Below are 16,811 nucleotides of genomic sequence, written 5' to 3' on the forward strand. Positions count from 1 at the left end.
TAAAAAGTATTAGGGTAATATTTTGTCTAAAAAAAGTCTGATGAATGTACTCATTCATTATGAATAAACAAAATATATTTTTCAGCTCTGTTATATATATATATATATATATATATATATATAATATAGGTTTAAGTTTCATTGTTTACAGAGTTTAGTAATGTTTTGTGACCTTGCCTAAGTTTAATTCACAATATTGGTCTTGCTGTTAGTATAATATTTGTAGACAGTGTTAAGAACGTTATAACTGATGGATTATAGTTTTAGTAATGAAAGCTTTACTTGTATGTTTCAGGAAACTGTTCTTGTGTCTAGAGTCAAAACGTCGTTCGGTCATGTCGTAAAACGTTTTATAACATCAAAGTAATGAGGTAGTGTACGATCTGAGTTTATTATTTTTTTTTTTAATAAAATATTAGTTTATGAAACTTATTCGGGACAGTTATCATATTATGATTTTGTTACAATTTAAATTAAAAAAATTTTCAATACATAGTTACATACAGTTTTAAAAATAGATTACATGTAAAAACATTTAAAAAAAAAATTAAATATCAAAACGTTAGACGAAATTTATTATTGAACAAACAATTTAACTTATTAATAAAGTTTTTATTAATTTAAAACATTAAATTTTTAATTAATAAAACATTTATTTATAAATAATAAAACATTTTATTATTAATTAACATTGTTTTATTTATAATTTTAATTATTAATAAAGTTTTTATTAACTTGAAGAAATATTATTTAAAGTTTATTTCTCGTTGAAATATAGCATATGATGGAATAAATCATGTGAGCTGTTTTAAATTTTTTTTTATAACTAGTTGAATACGTAAAAAAACTTAATGTTAACTTATAAATGATTTGAAAACTATTCGTTAAACAAAACTAATATATACATTGAAAATCTTTAAAAATGTATACATAAATTTTACCCATAAGTACATAGATTTGTAAATGTTTGATAATTTAGAAATGTAATCTGATTAGTTATTTTAAAAAATGAATTTCTTCCTGAATTTAATATGGCTTTGTCTATTTTTAAATTTAATTAAAGAATTATATTAACGAGCATGTTTAAAATGCTGTATATATCTTAAAATCTATTAAAAAAAATTCTACAAAGTATTGTTTAATTATTTAATAACATTATCTAAATTACTTTTGGCTAAATGAAATAACAATATTTCATTATTTTTGAATAGTGGTTAGATGTGTTACAAAATTAAAAATTCTACGGATTAAATAAATGTTCTGTTGTTGATTATAACTAGTTAATATTCTTAGTTAGTCAAATAAAATATACATTTTTTTTTTTTTTACAATAATTTGTAAAAAGCAGTTTATTCAAAAGTGATAAGTGTGAAGGTGTTGTGTTGTGAAGTGAATTCATTGTTAGCGTTCACGTAATTTGTTTTTCAACAATGTAAACGTGTCTCGTTATGGGATAATGGCGTGTAGGCGGCATGCTGCTGGAGGTGGCGGGTGCTGGTGACAATGTGGAGATGCCTTCTTGGCCTCCTTTTTATGCTACTCTTCGAGTCGGTGTTTGGTGGTCCTGTTTTCAGCTCCCGGATCGTAAAAACCGAAGCCGGCAGTGTACGAGGGGTAAGTTTAATTGTTATCGGTAACATAAAAATTACTAATCTAAATGTTGTTTAAAATTAGTTTGGATATTGCGATAAAAATACAGATTATCTTCATTGTTTTTAATAACTTCGTGAATTATTTGAAAACTCTCATCCGCAACCTAAAATATAAACATATTTAAGATTGAATGATGGAAAATTTCAGCAATAACAATTAATAGTACATAATATGTCGATTGTGTTATTATTATTCACTTTGATGCGTCCACATTCAGTTATTATATGCATTGGCAAATGGCGTTTACTTATATTGTGTTATCCTCTTGGTTGGATTTATACTTCTGAAATCGAAATAAATTTCTTCTGCAGTGTATAATTAAAATAATCACCTTAAGTTAATACCGCTTAAATAGTCAGTTCAGTATCATGTTAAACATTAAGATGATACTTCTGATTAAAAATAATTTGATCTTCGGATTCATTGTAAGCAGGTTGTCGCTTGTAATCTGAAAGGTGCTTTGAACTATCCTTTGGTAGGATTGCTTGTTTTATGTTTCGTGAGCGGATCGTTTTTTTATCACAACATATTTATTTTTATTAATTCCTTCTGCATTTTTATTTCTAGTTCAAGGAATGAATTAATAACAAAACAGATATTGTAAATTTATGTAACGTTAATGAGAGTATTTTGTAATAGTACATTATGATTCCCTCACTGGGATGGAAGAAGTGGGCTGTTCTATGAAGGAAGAGTCATATTGAGGATTAAGTAACAGGATTTTTAGGCTATTACCAATTTAGATGTCTGGAATGGAAAGGTAACTAACTGTCTAAGGTAGATGATTGAAATTTTTTTCATAATATTAACCATTTTCAACAGAATATAGTGCGTTGCAGTTTATAAAGTCTAGGAATTTAGGTGATTCGTTGTGCCTTGCTTCTATAAAATGCACTATTTTTAAATACGCTTATTGAGTGGTTACTTGTAAAGTTGTAGGTAATATTTAGATATTACCTAAGAAGACAATATGTTTAGACATATTGTCTTCTTCTCAGAGATCAAAAAATAAAAAATAAATAAATTACGTTTACTCGAACATAAGTAATAAGAGGCAAAAGAGGAAAAGCAGTGAAAAATATAATAAACAACTGACTACCAAGTATCCAAGTATATCACGTGATTACGTTAATTCGTATTGAAATATCGATTATGTATAACAAACTTGTCTTCAAGTTAAAAGGAAACTAAATTTTAAGATACTGGTAACGGTAGATACAGAAATCTATGAGAGTTACAAAAATACATCATATAAATTTAATTATTGCTGGTGAAGAATGAAAATATAAAAAATACTTTTGTAATGATGAAATTATACAATGATATTTGTGCAATTTTTTATATTTTTAAGCAACATAAAAAATTCTGACGGTGACATCAAGCTTGCAGTAACATCAAAGTTCAAGGTCATTCTGGTTCTACATTCCAAATCCAAGGTAACTGTAATCGCTGTCTTTTCGAAAGACAGTTAAATCGCTGTCTTTCCGAATAAATCGTTTTATGGTTCTGTTTTCAATTTCTTCGATCCATAAAATTTTAATACTTTGAACCACTAAGCTGGTAAGAAGAAATTCTGTCGACAAAAAATGTTTGGATCGAAGTCCAGAATACAAATATATTCACTTCAATAAATTTGGTTCCTTGTTAAATGAAATAAACAGCTAAACACCAGTTCCAGTATAAAAATGGACACAATTACACTGCTGACAAGCAGTTTTCTATTTCAACTTCTATTAGGAGTGTACGAAGCTGTACTGTTTGTTTCTGGTGACAATGGAAGTAATTAAAAAAATAATAAAACAAATATTCTGGAATATCTAGAGAACTCGATTAAAGAAATGTTTAATTATAACTTGCAATTCAGTACATTCTGATTTCCCATGGAAAACCACAGTTTCTAAAATACGCGAAAAAAATATACATATTGTTTCCTTATATTAGAAACTGTACTTTTTTCCAGGAAATAAACAATCGAAATTGTAATTACCTGTTTCCCAATGTCTGTACTAATAAAACAAAATAAATTTATCTGATAATATTTTTCACTGTTTCATCTTCCTAATGTTTCAGATCATAATGTTTTAGATCAAATACATCATTACCTATTATTAGGAAACTAAAAATATTACGTGTATATCTAAAGATATACAATTGTATATCTTTAGATTGACCAGCAACTTCTATTTAAAAGTCGGTCGTATTGAAGGAGATCATATTATAGTACACTCTGGTAGAAATAAGGCAAAAATTATTATTCCCTTTTGAAAAAATGAAAATTTAAAAAAAATTATAAATTTTATTCAAAATTATATTCAAAAACTTATTATTTAAAATTATTATATGGCTTCTAATATTTATAACTTAATATGTGATGGTATCAGGAAAGCCGGTACTTATTCTGCGAGAAAAAGATCCTTTTTGAATAAAATATTTGAGATCGATGATCCAGAGCGTTTCTTCCTGTCGACTAACCAATTGCCACGCTTATGAGGTCTGATTGGTTTGTAAATTTATTACAGGATTAGTTGAGTTGGACGAATAATACGGTAACTGCTCTGGCCTTTCATATTTTCAATATAGGGATGTGATATACAACCGATGTTAAACTATCGATCGTAAAATGACTTGATATTTGTCATCTATATTTGAATGGTTGATTGTTAGAATTTGATTACAGTAATAAGGGTCAATATGTCAACTGAATGGAATTCTATAATTCTTTAATGGAAGGAACGCTATCCGATAAGGTTATGGTGAATACCGCGCCTTTTTTATGTTGGAATTAAATTGATGTTTTAATCTTGCTCTCTTATTATTAATTAATTATATTACTGGTAATCTCTGAAACAGGGATGCTTCTAGAAATATCTAATTTCCAATAATTTTGGTTATTGTCTAAATAATATTATTAAGAAATCTAAATTAATCTTGATTGTAGGGTAGAATAATAATTAGAGTTTGTAATATTTTATTTAATTGGAAATAAGATTATTATTATTATTATAATATGCCGTGGTATCTTTTACGTTTTCCAACATTGAGAACTATCCCTTTCAATTCTATAACCATGGAGAGGGAACCAACTCGCATAATATTTCGATTGTTTTAAAATCATCTAGTGATGAAATTTAGTTTTTTTTTTTTGGCATCATAGCTGTACAGCTATATTGCAAAAAAGAAAAGATAATACAACATGTTTAGTTGTATTAATATTAGTATTTAATATTAAAAACTAAGTTTCAGTAATAGCAATCAATAACGAATAACTCCAGACAGTCAAAAAATGGGGTATAGCTTTCTTCCATTTATCAACTTTTTATGAAACAGAGACCCCAATAACAAAAATAGGTGGAGGTAATGTCCGTACGTAACGTATATACGTGTGTTGGCTTGTTTGAAGCTTAATAACTTTTGATTGGATAAACTGATATTGATGAAATTTAGCACAGAGAGTCGTGTATACGGAAAAATATTTTGGTAAACGGTGTAAGGGGTGATAGATAATTTTTTACGGGTCAATTTTTTTTTGTCTTTCTAAGCATAGTAGATCAAGCAGCGTCCCAAAAAATACTTTGAGGCAATATTGTGGAGGAGCAGATCAAAGTTTAAAAATACAGATTTAAAAAAAATTTGTTAACACTTTTTTTATTCTTGCTCTGTCTTATCTTTATCATCTAGTGACCACAATCTCATTATAATATATCTCATCATATACAACTCATCTTATTGGATTAAAAACAAAATTTCTTGCTGATCCCAGAAAAATATAACAACTGTTGTTTTAAGTATTTTTATTTATACATTGATGCACTGAATTCCTAAACAATTGCTTAGAAAGTTTTACAGTGACTAAATAAAAAATCAGTATATTTACATTTTCACTATATTTACATTAATAAAAGAATATCCATTTTTTTTATTATTCTTTTTTTTTTTGCTTGATGATCTTGTACGTGGGATTTAAATATTAATTTTCAAGATTATTGAATAATAATAATTTATAACTACTTTTATAATTGCGGCTCTTTATAGTTTCCTTATAGAGAAGAAGACAATTCCTACAGCTTCATTCTTTCTGTGATAATCTATTTAATTTTAAAATGAAGATAGATGTTTCATAAAAATATGTACTACTTAAATTATAAAAAAAATGTATTATAAAAATTTAATTAAAAAAATTATTTTTTTCTCATTTTATTTATTTTATCAAATTGCATATATTCCCGTAGGCATAACATCAACAATAACTCCAATCTCTTATAAAGGTATATATATTTTCAGTCCCTAACCTTTTAAAAACATGTATTTACATCAAGCTACAATAACAATAATATAGATATTATTGATGTTTAATTTAACTTTTTTTAAATTTTCAATCTACCACTTATGGAAATAAATTTTCTAAAAATCAAATGAATGATAAACAATAACATTTACTAAATGTTAAAGTAATTGTAGAATGATGTATGCTTATTGTTATCGTTAATCGCTAATGTTAAAATTATGTTAACGGTATATTATTGTTTAATTTCATTACGTTAACAAACCTCCGGGTTCATTTTAGATCGCAAAGATTGTATGTACGCCGATTTCTTTATTTCTCGTTTTTATTCTTGACTAAACATATACTTTAGAACATTATAGTATAATAGTATATGTTTGACGAAAGATAGATACTTATAACAGCTTCTTTAATATTTGTTCTGATATGTCTATTTGCACATCATCTGAATTTTTCGATTCGTTACCATCTCTTCATCATCAACCTGTTCCATATGGATACTTTTTTCTTTCTTTTTTTTTTCTCATTTATATAACATTCAACATCATTCCAGTTTCTTTTCATTTTTTTTTCTTTTGTTTTGTTTCGCAAAAGCAAATTAGTATTACTTTTCGACTTAGATAAACGTTGTCGCTAAAAAAAAAAAAAAAATAATAAACTGTAACAATACGCATAAGATAATGAAATAAGAATATTTTAATTATACAACTTCATACCCAAGTATATAATTATAATATACATATTTAAGCAGGATATATTTATTCATAACTTGACTGGATCTTCTATAAACAAAATGATCATCGAATTTAAATTTAGATGAAATCATTACATCTGTCTACAACTACAATAATTTATGTGCAAAATGAGCTGACCACTTTGAAAAAATAAGTGCAACGGTTAAAATAATAAAAAGATAACTGTTTATTAAAAAAGGGAGTAATTTTTTCTTTTGTACATGTTAACAACTGCAAAATAAATTTTTTTGATACAAGTTCAATCTCAAAATACTGCTGCAGTCTACACGTAGTTCCAGTTTGATTGCATTAGTGTTCTTCAGATTTTTCATAAAAGGTAAATTAGTATTCATATTGCGAACTGCACCAATTTTCATAAAACGATGTTCCGATATTGTCTGAAAATATTTGACTTACTAAAATACTGTATCGGGCCAGCGGCTTAAAGGTTTTAATTTTATCTTGTTAACTTCACAATTTACCAAAAATCAACATTCAAGGAAAGATTGAGATCAGAATGATGTTTAAATGTGGTGCGCTGGTATGCTAACGTAAGTTATCAAACGTTAAAATTGTCCCTAACTACCAAGTTTTTTGGTTGTTAGAACATTAGAAAAAAACATCCATATGATTGACGTGAACATTGTTTGTCTCGTGAAATAAAGCAAAATCATTGATTCTACTGTAAAGCGATGATAGATCAGTAAAAGTCTAAATTCAAAAATGATTTTGATAACGTCATGAGTAAAATTGTGATTCCGACAATAGTAATCACAACTCTCTCTTTTTTTACAAAAAAAAATAACACTGCACTGTTTGACGAAAGAATTTTTCTCTTTGTAAAAATTATTTTTTTTCGGTCGGAACTAACTAAATTAACGTAATTTCACAACAGACATACAACTTGTACGGTCGGTAGACTGGTGTAGCCGCGAGGCTTAACGCACCAGAAACCGAGTCAACCGGGCGATCGAGTTTGAAACTCAGCCAGATCGAGTTCCTTTTTTACCTTTAAATATTAATAATTTATTTAATTCTACTTTTTTTTTGTGGTTGTTTGTGGACGAAAAACGCTTGGGCGTTATCATCGCCCGGTAGTTATTATTAAAAGGGTAATTTAATTCTACTGCTCACCTGTGACATCACAACATAACAGACGACTTCAACAACATTTGTTTTGGTGGGGTGCAATTTTGTAAAATTTTTGCGCATATTATTTACTTTTTAATTATTAACAGGTGTGCCTAAGAAAATATGATCTTAAATAGGCGAAATCTCAAGATATTAAGGGTGACCTTGTTCTACAGCCTCACCTCCTTGACATTATCAGTTAAAATTTAGTCTCATCAGTGACCCATATACAGAAGTAATCTGACTAGTTTTGGTTAAACTTTGTTCAGTATTTCTGGAGATATAAGGTGATTTAGAGGCCGACTGAACACTCGCACATACAAAAATTAATAGGGGAAATTTCCATATGGTTTTTCGGTTCCTTAACTGTCAAAACGTCAAGATCCGGTGTAAACCGCATTTGCCCAAATTATACCGATTGTATTACATTCCCTTGTAGAGCTACAGCTCTGCTATAGGGATATCTAGACGGGAAAGTAATAGTTATAAAGTACCTAGTTACATACATATCTGGATTGCAAGGAAAGTCAGAATTCGTGCTGGCTTTTACAGTACTAATAACTATAACGAGTTGTATTAGTTTTAATCTTTAGATTTGTGTTTGTGTCGGGTGATTCAAAAAGGACATCGAAAGCATATAACTAACACCATATAATGCTTTATATAAAGCATATAATTTCACAAATTTTGTAAGCATATAAAAATTTATTTAGATAACTTATAAATTCAGTTGAGCTTTAACTTCATGACAAAACACATCACGTTTTGACGCACGTAGTTCATTAGTACCGAATTCAGCCACTAGCGCTGTTACCATGTTTTTAAAAATTGATACATTTAATAGTGAGGAACGTGCTCTTTGTGTGTTTGGTTTCACTATTTGCAATCAGCAATTGTAGTTCAACGGAATTTTCGTAGAGTAAGGTATGGAGCCCCCTAGTAGGGATACAGTTTACTCTTGGCACCAAACCTTCGTTGAGACAGTTGTTCTACTAAATATACAAAATCACCAGGACGCCCAGGAGTCCCTGAAGCTGCTGTGGCACAACTCAGAGAAATCTTTATATGCATATAGTGCAAAGAAATCAACTTGACGTGCGTTAGGCGAGATTCGCATTTCACAAACGACTGTTTGGCGCGTATTACACAGACGATTACCCTTGAAGCCATACACACTAACCATTGTTCAACACATTACAGTTGACGACAGAGTTGCTCGGATGCAGTTTTTTGTGGAAGTGATGGTTAGAACCGCGGACAACGATATATTTTTAGACAATGTAATGTCAAATTTTTGATAGCAAAATCCCTCATGAAACTTTGCAGCACATTCCTGACAGCTCTAATGATTTTAGTGCCCTAAGGAAATAAAGATTTTACGGCCCGTTCTTCGTCCAGGAGGCAACCGTAAATGGTACCGTTTATCTGGAATGAACATGCCTCAAAATTTTCTAATTCCTTAGTTAGAGGATTTGACCAAGATGGACGACATTACTATTAATAATACGAGGTACCACCTGTCTACCCCCTAGAAATCCGAGATTTTCTTGATACTCGATTCCCAGGTCTGTAAATTGTACGTGAAGGTAAAATTGCATCGCCAACTCACTCCCCAAATTTGGCAAGGCTAGAGTTTTTCTTGTGGGGTTTCATTAATCATCAGGTTTATGTACCATGTATGTCCATGGTCAACCAATGTATGTCACATTACAAATGGAAGCCATATCGAACCAATGTGAATGTTGGTTGACAAACTTAATGAGTTTTTATATGAAATGAGTTTTCAATCGAATCTGTAAGTTATCTTAATAAATTTCTATATGCTTTTAAATTTGTGAAGTCCTTTTTGAATCACCCGGTATAAATAGATATATTTTTATGTACCATATTCTAAATTGGAAAATGGTGATCTATTACATAAATAACCCGTTACGCATCTGTATGCCAACAAAATGCAGATGATATTCAGCTCACCAGGGAAAATTTCATTATACTCTTTATAGAGATAACTTAAGTTGATCATCAATATTTTTTTAAGCAAACCAACAGCTAATGTTTTACAATTAGCTATAATTATTTTTTTGTTTCTTAAATAGATCATTTTTGTGTTATTATAAATTACGTAAGTCGTCTGATGTTCCGTTATATTATTATATAATAATTTATATTGTAATTGTTACTATTCAATTTTTAAAAATACAGTTGTACATTATTTCAGTTTGGAGTGCAAATAATTCTTGAAATTAATTTTAATAACTGTTATTGATGTTAGAGTTGTAAGCACTATCTGATTACACAATTGTAAATATTTATTAATTAAATTAATATTTTTTATCTTTTATGTTTACTAAATTAGAAAGTATTTTTATTTAAACAATATAAACCAAATATTTATACGCTTAGAATTTATGTAACTTGATTTCTAAACGTAATTAACAATAATACTCGTATTTCATCAATTTCAAGTTGGAAGTTTACATTATTCAGGCTTGACACATTATTTTTTTTAGTCACTAAATAAACCCTTGAATTTATGTCACGTTTATCAAATAAACTAATTAACTTTTCAGTTAAACGAAATTCTGAAACGTTTTTGACAAATAGTTTTACAGTGAATCATTCTTTGTGAAGTGTTTAAGAGTAATTAAAAATTTCATCACCACTATCAAAACAGATGTCGTTTTTTAGTGCACAATTTTGCCTATAACCAGTTTTAATGATAATGTTATATTCTTCTCACAGTTTAACATTTTGGTTACGTTTATCGTTGTGTGAATATGGGTGATTAAATGTGTGTGTATATATATATATAGGTTTTCTAACACTAGATGAAAATTTTCATTTTAATCTAGTTACTGAGCCAAAGTAATTTCTAAGAAATATTTGTCTAAACAATATATTTTTAAATTAAGGTCAATTCATAAAACTAAAGTAAAGAAAATAAACAAACATATATTAACAAAGAACTCTAGATACAGATACACAGTTGTGGAATTCCTCAATATATTTCTTACTCATATATAATAAAATCAGTAACAGAATTTTTTTAAATATTTAATAATGCGTAGAAAATTTCATTCTCTTTTACATCTACTTCTTTGTAAACATTTTAAGTACCAATTACCAAAAAAAATTTTCTTTCAAATTATTCTACTCACCCACATTGTGGATGAACTGAATTTCTAGAACTGCCTAGAGAGCATATAATAATCCCTATTTTTATATCAATGTTAGAATTTTCCGATTATTATTAAAACCACTGAGATTACTTTGTATGCTGTGTGGTCTAAGAAATGGTGAACTGAAAACTATCGGCATAATACCAATTTTATAAACAGTATTAATAGGATCAGAACAGCATTTCTTGTCATCTTAAGAAATATCTAAATTAAATTAAAAACTTCGTTATAAAAAAACCACATTATAACTATTATAAAATTTAAAAAAAACAAATTACTAATATGATATATATAGATTAGGTATATATATAATTTTATGAATAAAACGAAAATTAGAAAACGTGAATTAAATTAGATTCTACATTTGCATCAGGAAAAGTAACATATTTACCATATTTTCACAAAAGACGTTACAAAAAAGTGAGCGCTCTGTATAGCGATACACGTTTATGCTCGAGTGATCAAATTGAGATTATCCTGACGCAAATAGTATGTCAATGCCGTCAATTTCTTATTAAATGTCGTCTTCAGTTGATCGATGGGAATTTGATCCATACCCTTCAAGTATCCCTAAAAGAAAATATCTCAACTAGATAAATTTGAGGAACGTGGAGACCACCACCCTCTGTTGACTGTTCAGCCGAATATTCGCGTGCTAGTGAATTTGATGTGTGACATGTTGCTCTGAATTCGGAAGAAACCGTTTTTTATTTTACAATCTATTAACGGAGCGTAAATTTCTTTGAAAATGGTAGCTCTCTATTATACGGTTATCAGAAAAAGCAGACCGTATACCTATTTGCTTATCGTGAAGTGGAGGTTTAAACATCCGGCACCCAATAGCTGATGCTGTGTGAATTACCCAGGTAATTGATTCCGTTTCTTTTCTAACAACAAGTACAACATCCAGTCTATTCGAACATCGACATTCTCTTTGAGAAGATAGACGCAATAATTAGGACGTTTCAGTTCATTTTTTTTCTTAAGTCATTGTATAGTTGTTACAGAATAGGGTCTAAAATTTAAATTATGAGGAATCTTACGGCAATCTGATGTTTTACGGCGCTTTGTTTTAATAACTAACGTGTAGATGTTTTCGTTCTCGGAAAAACGTTGAATATCGATTATGGCCTCGGGAGTTCTTACAGCGGCTCGTTTGTTTCATTTAACGTTTGAAACTGACCCCACTGTACGCCATTTATAAATCAAATCGTCTGTACTGAGTTATGGCTTCATGAATTACATTCAAGTACATATACCTGAAAAATTATTCCGCGAATAGTGACCCGTTTCTTGTAAAAATGCTCATAAGTTTCCTCTATAGCAACTTTATCCTCGATTTATAAGGTATTTCAGAAAAATACAATTGTAAAAAACAAACGTTTTTGCAAAATTAAAAATTGTAATACACTGAAATATTATAAAATGAAAACAATAGATGAAAGTAGTAGCATATAGTGCCGCTATAAATAGCTTTTTATAGGTGACACTCAAATAACTTCAGTTCCAGCCCGATCAATTTGATTTTAAGTTCCTCAACCACCGGTTTGTTAAAGCATATTTTCTTTGTATTATTGCGTAATAATAATTAAAAACAAATTATTAATAATTATTAACTTATTTTTTTGATAATGTTTTGCTCAATGTGAAAAATTTCATCTTTCCCTTAACAAAAAAAAAACCAAAAACAAACTGATGTGGACAAGACATGAATTTCTTATACGCCTATTAAATTACATTTCCACATTTTTTTAAAAATAACGAACAAAATTTTATTTCATTAAGAGCTTCAAATATCTTTCTTTCTTTTTTTTTCTTACGAATTACTGAATTATTATTCATTGTAATTTTTTTTTTATGAGAGGTTAATAATTATTAATAATAAATCGATTTATCTCAATTAAAAAAAAAGAAAGTTAAAAAAATGAATGAAGTCGGATTCAGACCGATGTGCCTTCCCGTAAGATCCAAATATTGCAATAATTAAACATTTATTTTGTTATAACTCTGGAACAAATGAAAATAAGTACCACTTATAATAAATAGTTGAAAAACTCTGATTGAGGGCTTATTACTGTAGTTAAGAATAAGTCCAAAATCCATTTTTTTTTAATTTTCAACTTTTGTGGACACTGTTGGTTCAGTCGATTGCAATCAAAATGGAAGGTGCACAACTAGATGTTACAACAGTCCTAAATCCAGAATCTCAACATACCATGGCTACGTACAGACGTCAAGTCGAAACTATTCAAAATGGATTCATGAGTAGTCAAAGTGGATATTTCCTTTGAATTCTGAAAACCGAAATTTTTCGCGATAACAATACTTCCTTTACTTCGTACAAGGTAGTAAAAAGGTTTTCCATTCTTTGAAAAGTGTTTTTAATCTTGAAATTAAAATTCTTTGATATCGCTTATAGTAATAAGCGATATTATTTTCTTTTATACCAACTCTACATGTCTATATTCGTCAAAACTTTCTAAGTAATAAATTGAAGTTTTGGTTTTATACAATGCATTTTGTTATGGTGTGAATAGGCATGGAAGTTATCATCCTTGTAGCTGTTCTACCAAGTGTAATTATATTTGCAATGTTTTATTTTAGAATACCGTTGATGTATCTTTATTTTAATTTTTAATTTTTATTTTTCTTTTATATAAATGTGTCCGATTCTGATATCGCATAGCGTATTGTTATATATGTACACTGTCAGTAAAATGCCGACAGTTGTTTGAATATTACTTTAAGTGTTCCGCAATTTTCAAATGTTTAATTGTTTTGATGTAACTTTAATTTAAATTCACATGAACAAAAAGTTTAATTTGTAATGGTTTGCGTATCAATACATAACTGAGTTGTAAATGTACCATTATAACGTTGTAGTGATTGTGCAAAGCAGTTTACATTGAGACTGTAATATTTTGAGACTAATATTTCAAAGTTTGTATTGTTTTTTTGTTGTTTTTTTGGATCGTTGAATTATTCTGTTTGTCCATGTCGGTTTGAAAGTTTCTTTGTATGAAAAAAACTTTTCAATAAGTTCAATGTTTTATTTTTTTAAATTCAATAAAATTATTATAATATAATTTAACACTTTCGTTTCATTTTGCAATTAGTTTATTCCAATTAATTAAATAATTAGTTTTTCAAATAATTTATTCGGAATAATTTTTTTAAATTTGAATCGGCATATGAAAGCTATTAAGAATTAATAACGAGCAAGTTTCTCAATGGAATATAAAGGTGACGTGAACATTTGAATTTTTATTTTCATTTGTGATTTTTAATCAGGCGTAAATTGCAAATCATCTTGAAAATTTCCATGTCTAGCGTGCCATGAATAATTTAAATACAAGATTAGTGAATATTTTATTAATTTAATTTTTTTTAATATAAAATTTGATAAATATGAAAGATCGAATTATATCTGAACAATATTAGAAAAATATTTAATTTAATGAAAAAAACGTTTGTGTGTACTTATATACGCATGTAAGAAGTTATACTTCTTTGGCGTGAATAAAAAAATAATATTTTTACGCCTTCAAGCAAGATTGAACTGAGGATCAATAGACGAAATTAAATACCATGCATGTTTGAATAAATAACACTTAAATTAAATAATATTTATTTTACACAGTTTAAAAAGTATTGAAGTATTCGTTGTCATATAAACAAAAGTTCATCAAATACATATCGATTAGTTTAGTTCCATTAATTTGTCGGATGACGATTAAATAAGCACGAGGGTTATCAGCGGCTAATGATATGAAAAATATAATACAAATAGTTTTATTTTATAATAGTGCATTTTATCAAAACTTTTTTTTTTGTTAAATTTAAAATTATTTATGAAAATCAAGAATTTATCTGATGTGCGCTATTTTCTGTGTCATTAGAAAATATAATTTTACTCATAAAAAATAATACATAAATATACCCTGAAATCTTGATACATAATTTTCACAAAAAAGAAAAAATATATAAATATATGCTGCAATATAAATACATTTTTATGTATATGAACAACAATATTCACAGTTTAAAAGTCTTCAGAAATCCGTGTATATAAATATATATTTATTACGACCCAATCAATATCTGTTATGTTTACAACACATGCTAATCACTCGATTGCATTGAACGACAGGCTGAATTAGACACTACACGCAAGTGCATGCAAACCAATCTACTTGGGCCTTTGCAAATCTCCATTGTGTTACAAACTTTCGTAACTTTCTGAAAATACACTCTGATCAGTTTCTCCTAATGCGTCAAAAGAATTACAACTTCAAAAACATTTGCTTAAAGTTATTATAAATTGCGGCAATAAGGTAACCTTCATTTTCACGAACATTTTTAGAATATGAGTAATGTTTTATATACGATTGCTGGAACTATGAAAAAATACACGTATAAATAATACACAGAATCAAAATTTTTATGATATTTAATAAGAATTAAAATATTTATTCATTCAACTGCGAAATATTCCTGACTCACTTTTTTTTAATACGAAATAATTTTAAGATAGAAACTTTTTTCCTATTTGTTTAGTGAGCGTTCTGTATTTATTCTGACTGAAATCAAATATTGATTATTGTTAAACATTGTTAAAACGTTTAAATCTCTGGTACTCTGGAGTTCATTTTATTTTTTTTAAATAATTTCCACAAACGTTAAGAGTATCTTAAAACGATTAATTACACGACAAATAAAGAGCGCAAAAGTTAAAAGTAATACAATGGGAAAAATATTAACTTCAGAGTTTTTGTATAAAATAAATATATATCCTTAACTTATTCAGTATAAAGTCATTAGTCAATCATTGTGAACAGTACTAAAATAAAAATCAGCCTTCCTGTCATTTTGTTGTATCTGACGCATAATATATTATTTGAGTGTGTTCTTGAGCATGTACAGAACTCATTTTCATTCAAACGCAGGGAATGCACAGACCACTGGAATATAGTAAAATCTTCTACTTTACGTCGGTAGCCGTTGAAGATGTGATAAGAAATCAATTTTCTCCTTTAAATTCTACAGACAAAAGTTATGGTTCAATACTTTGGGTAATACTCAATCATAGAAAATGAACAGCAATTTTATTGCCATTTTATTTTATAAATGTCATGTAATGTTATTTGTGCAGGGTTTTACCTTTATATGTATCTTTAAAATGATTGGGTTAAATATGAATACCCAAATTATAAAACCAATTTATGTCGTTTTAATGGTGTAATTTGGTTATTGCGACAATATTCACTATACTGCCTCAGGAATATCAGTACAATTTTCGTATAGACCAGCAACGCAATTCTAATTGTAACTTGCAGCTTATTGCAAAGTACAGTCATTTTAAAATAAAATACATCATAACAAACATATAAATAACATATTTAATTAAGAAAGTATATATCAGTGTAAATTAAAAAAAAGTATCAGTTAAATAAAAAATGACAAGCACTTAAATTGTTCTGATTGTTGAAACGAGAAACTATATTACTTTATATCAGATTTAATAAATACTTAATTATATTTCTTGCAAAATTTTAACGGTTTTGAGAGTAACTTGCTTGCGGTGAAACCTATCTCGGTAATGTTCAAGAAAAATTAGAATAAATTACACGGGGTACTTTGATTGAAAGGAAATATTTTCGTGATGTACATTGGAAATGTTGAAAAGCAAAGAAATGCAAGATGTCTATTTCTAATTTCTAATTGAGTCTAGGGACATGGTTAGACGAAGAAAAAATCTGATATTAACGCTGAACAAAGTCTTCTAAAAAGCTAAAAAGTAATTTCTATGTGTACCATATTAAAAGTTGGGGA

The 16,811-nt window shown here is 28.1% G+C and overlaps 1 protein-coding gene and 1 long non-coding RNA gene across 2 annotated transcripts in view; one reads left to right on the plus strand and one right to left on the minus strand.

Moving 5' to 3' along the window:
• Positions 1 to 16,811, minus strand: part of LOC142320255 (uncharacterized) — a 521,142-nt gene that overhangs the window by 34,476 nt on the left and 469,855 nt on the right. The gene's annotated exons all lie outside the window — the stretch shown is intronic.
• The window catches only part of LOC142320254 (neuroligin-1-like), a 289,299-nt gene continuing 273,991 nt past the window's right edge, over positions 1,504 to 16,811 (plus strand). Inside the window, exon 1 of the mRNA XM_075357956.1 lies at positions 1,504 to 1,614. Coding sequence (XP_075214071.1) covers positions 1,504 to 1,614 — 111 coding nt within the window. The remainder of the gene's footprint in view (positions 1,615 to 16,811) is intronic.

This window comes from Lycorma delicatula, chromosome 2 (assembly GCF_047948215.1).
Source record: "Lycorma delicatula isolate Av1 chromosome 2, ASM4794821v1, whole genome shotgun sequence".
Lineage (NCBI taxonomy): Eukaryota > Metazoa > Arthropoda > Insecta > Hemiptera > Fulgoridae > Lycorma > Lycorma delicatula.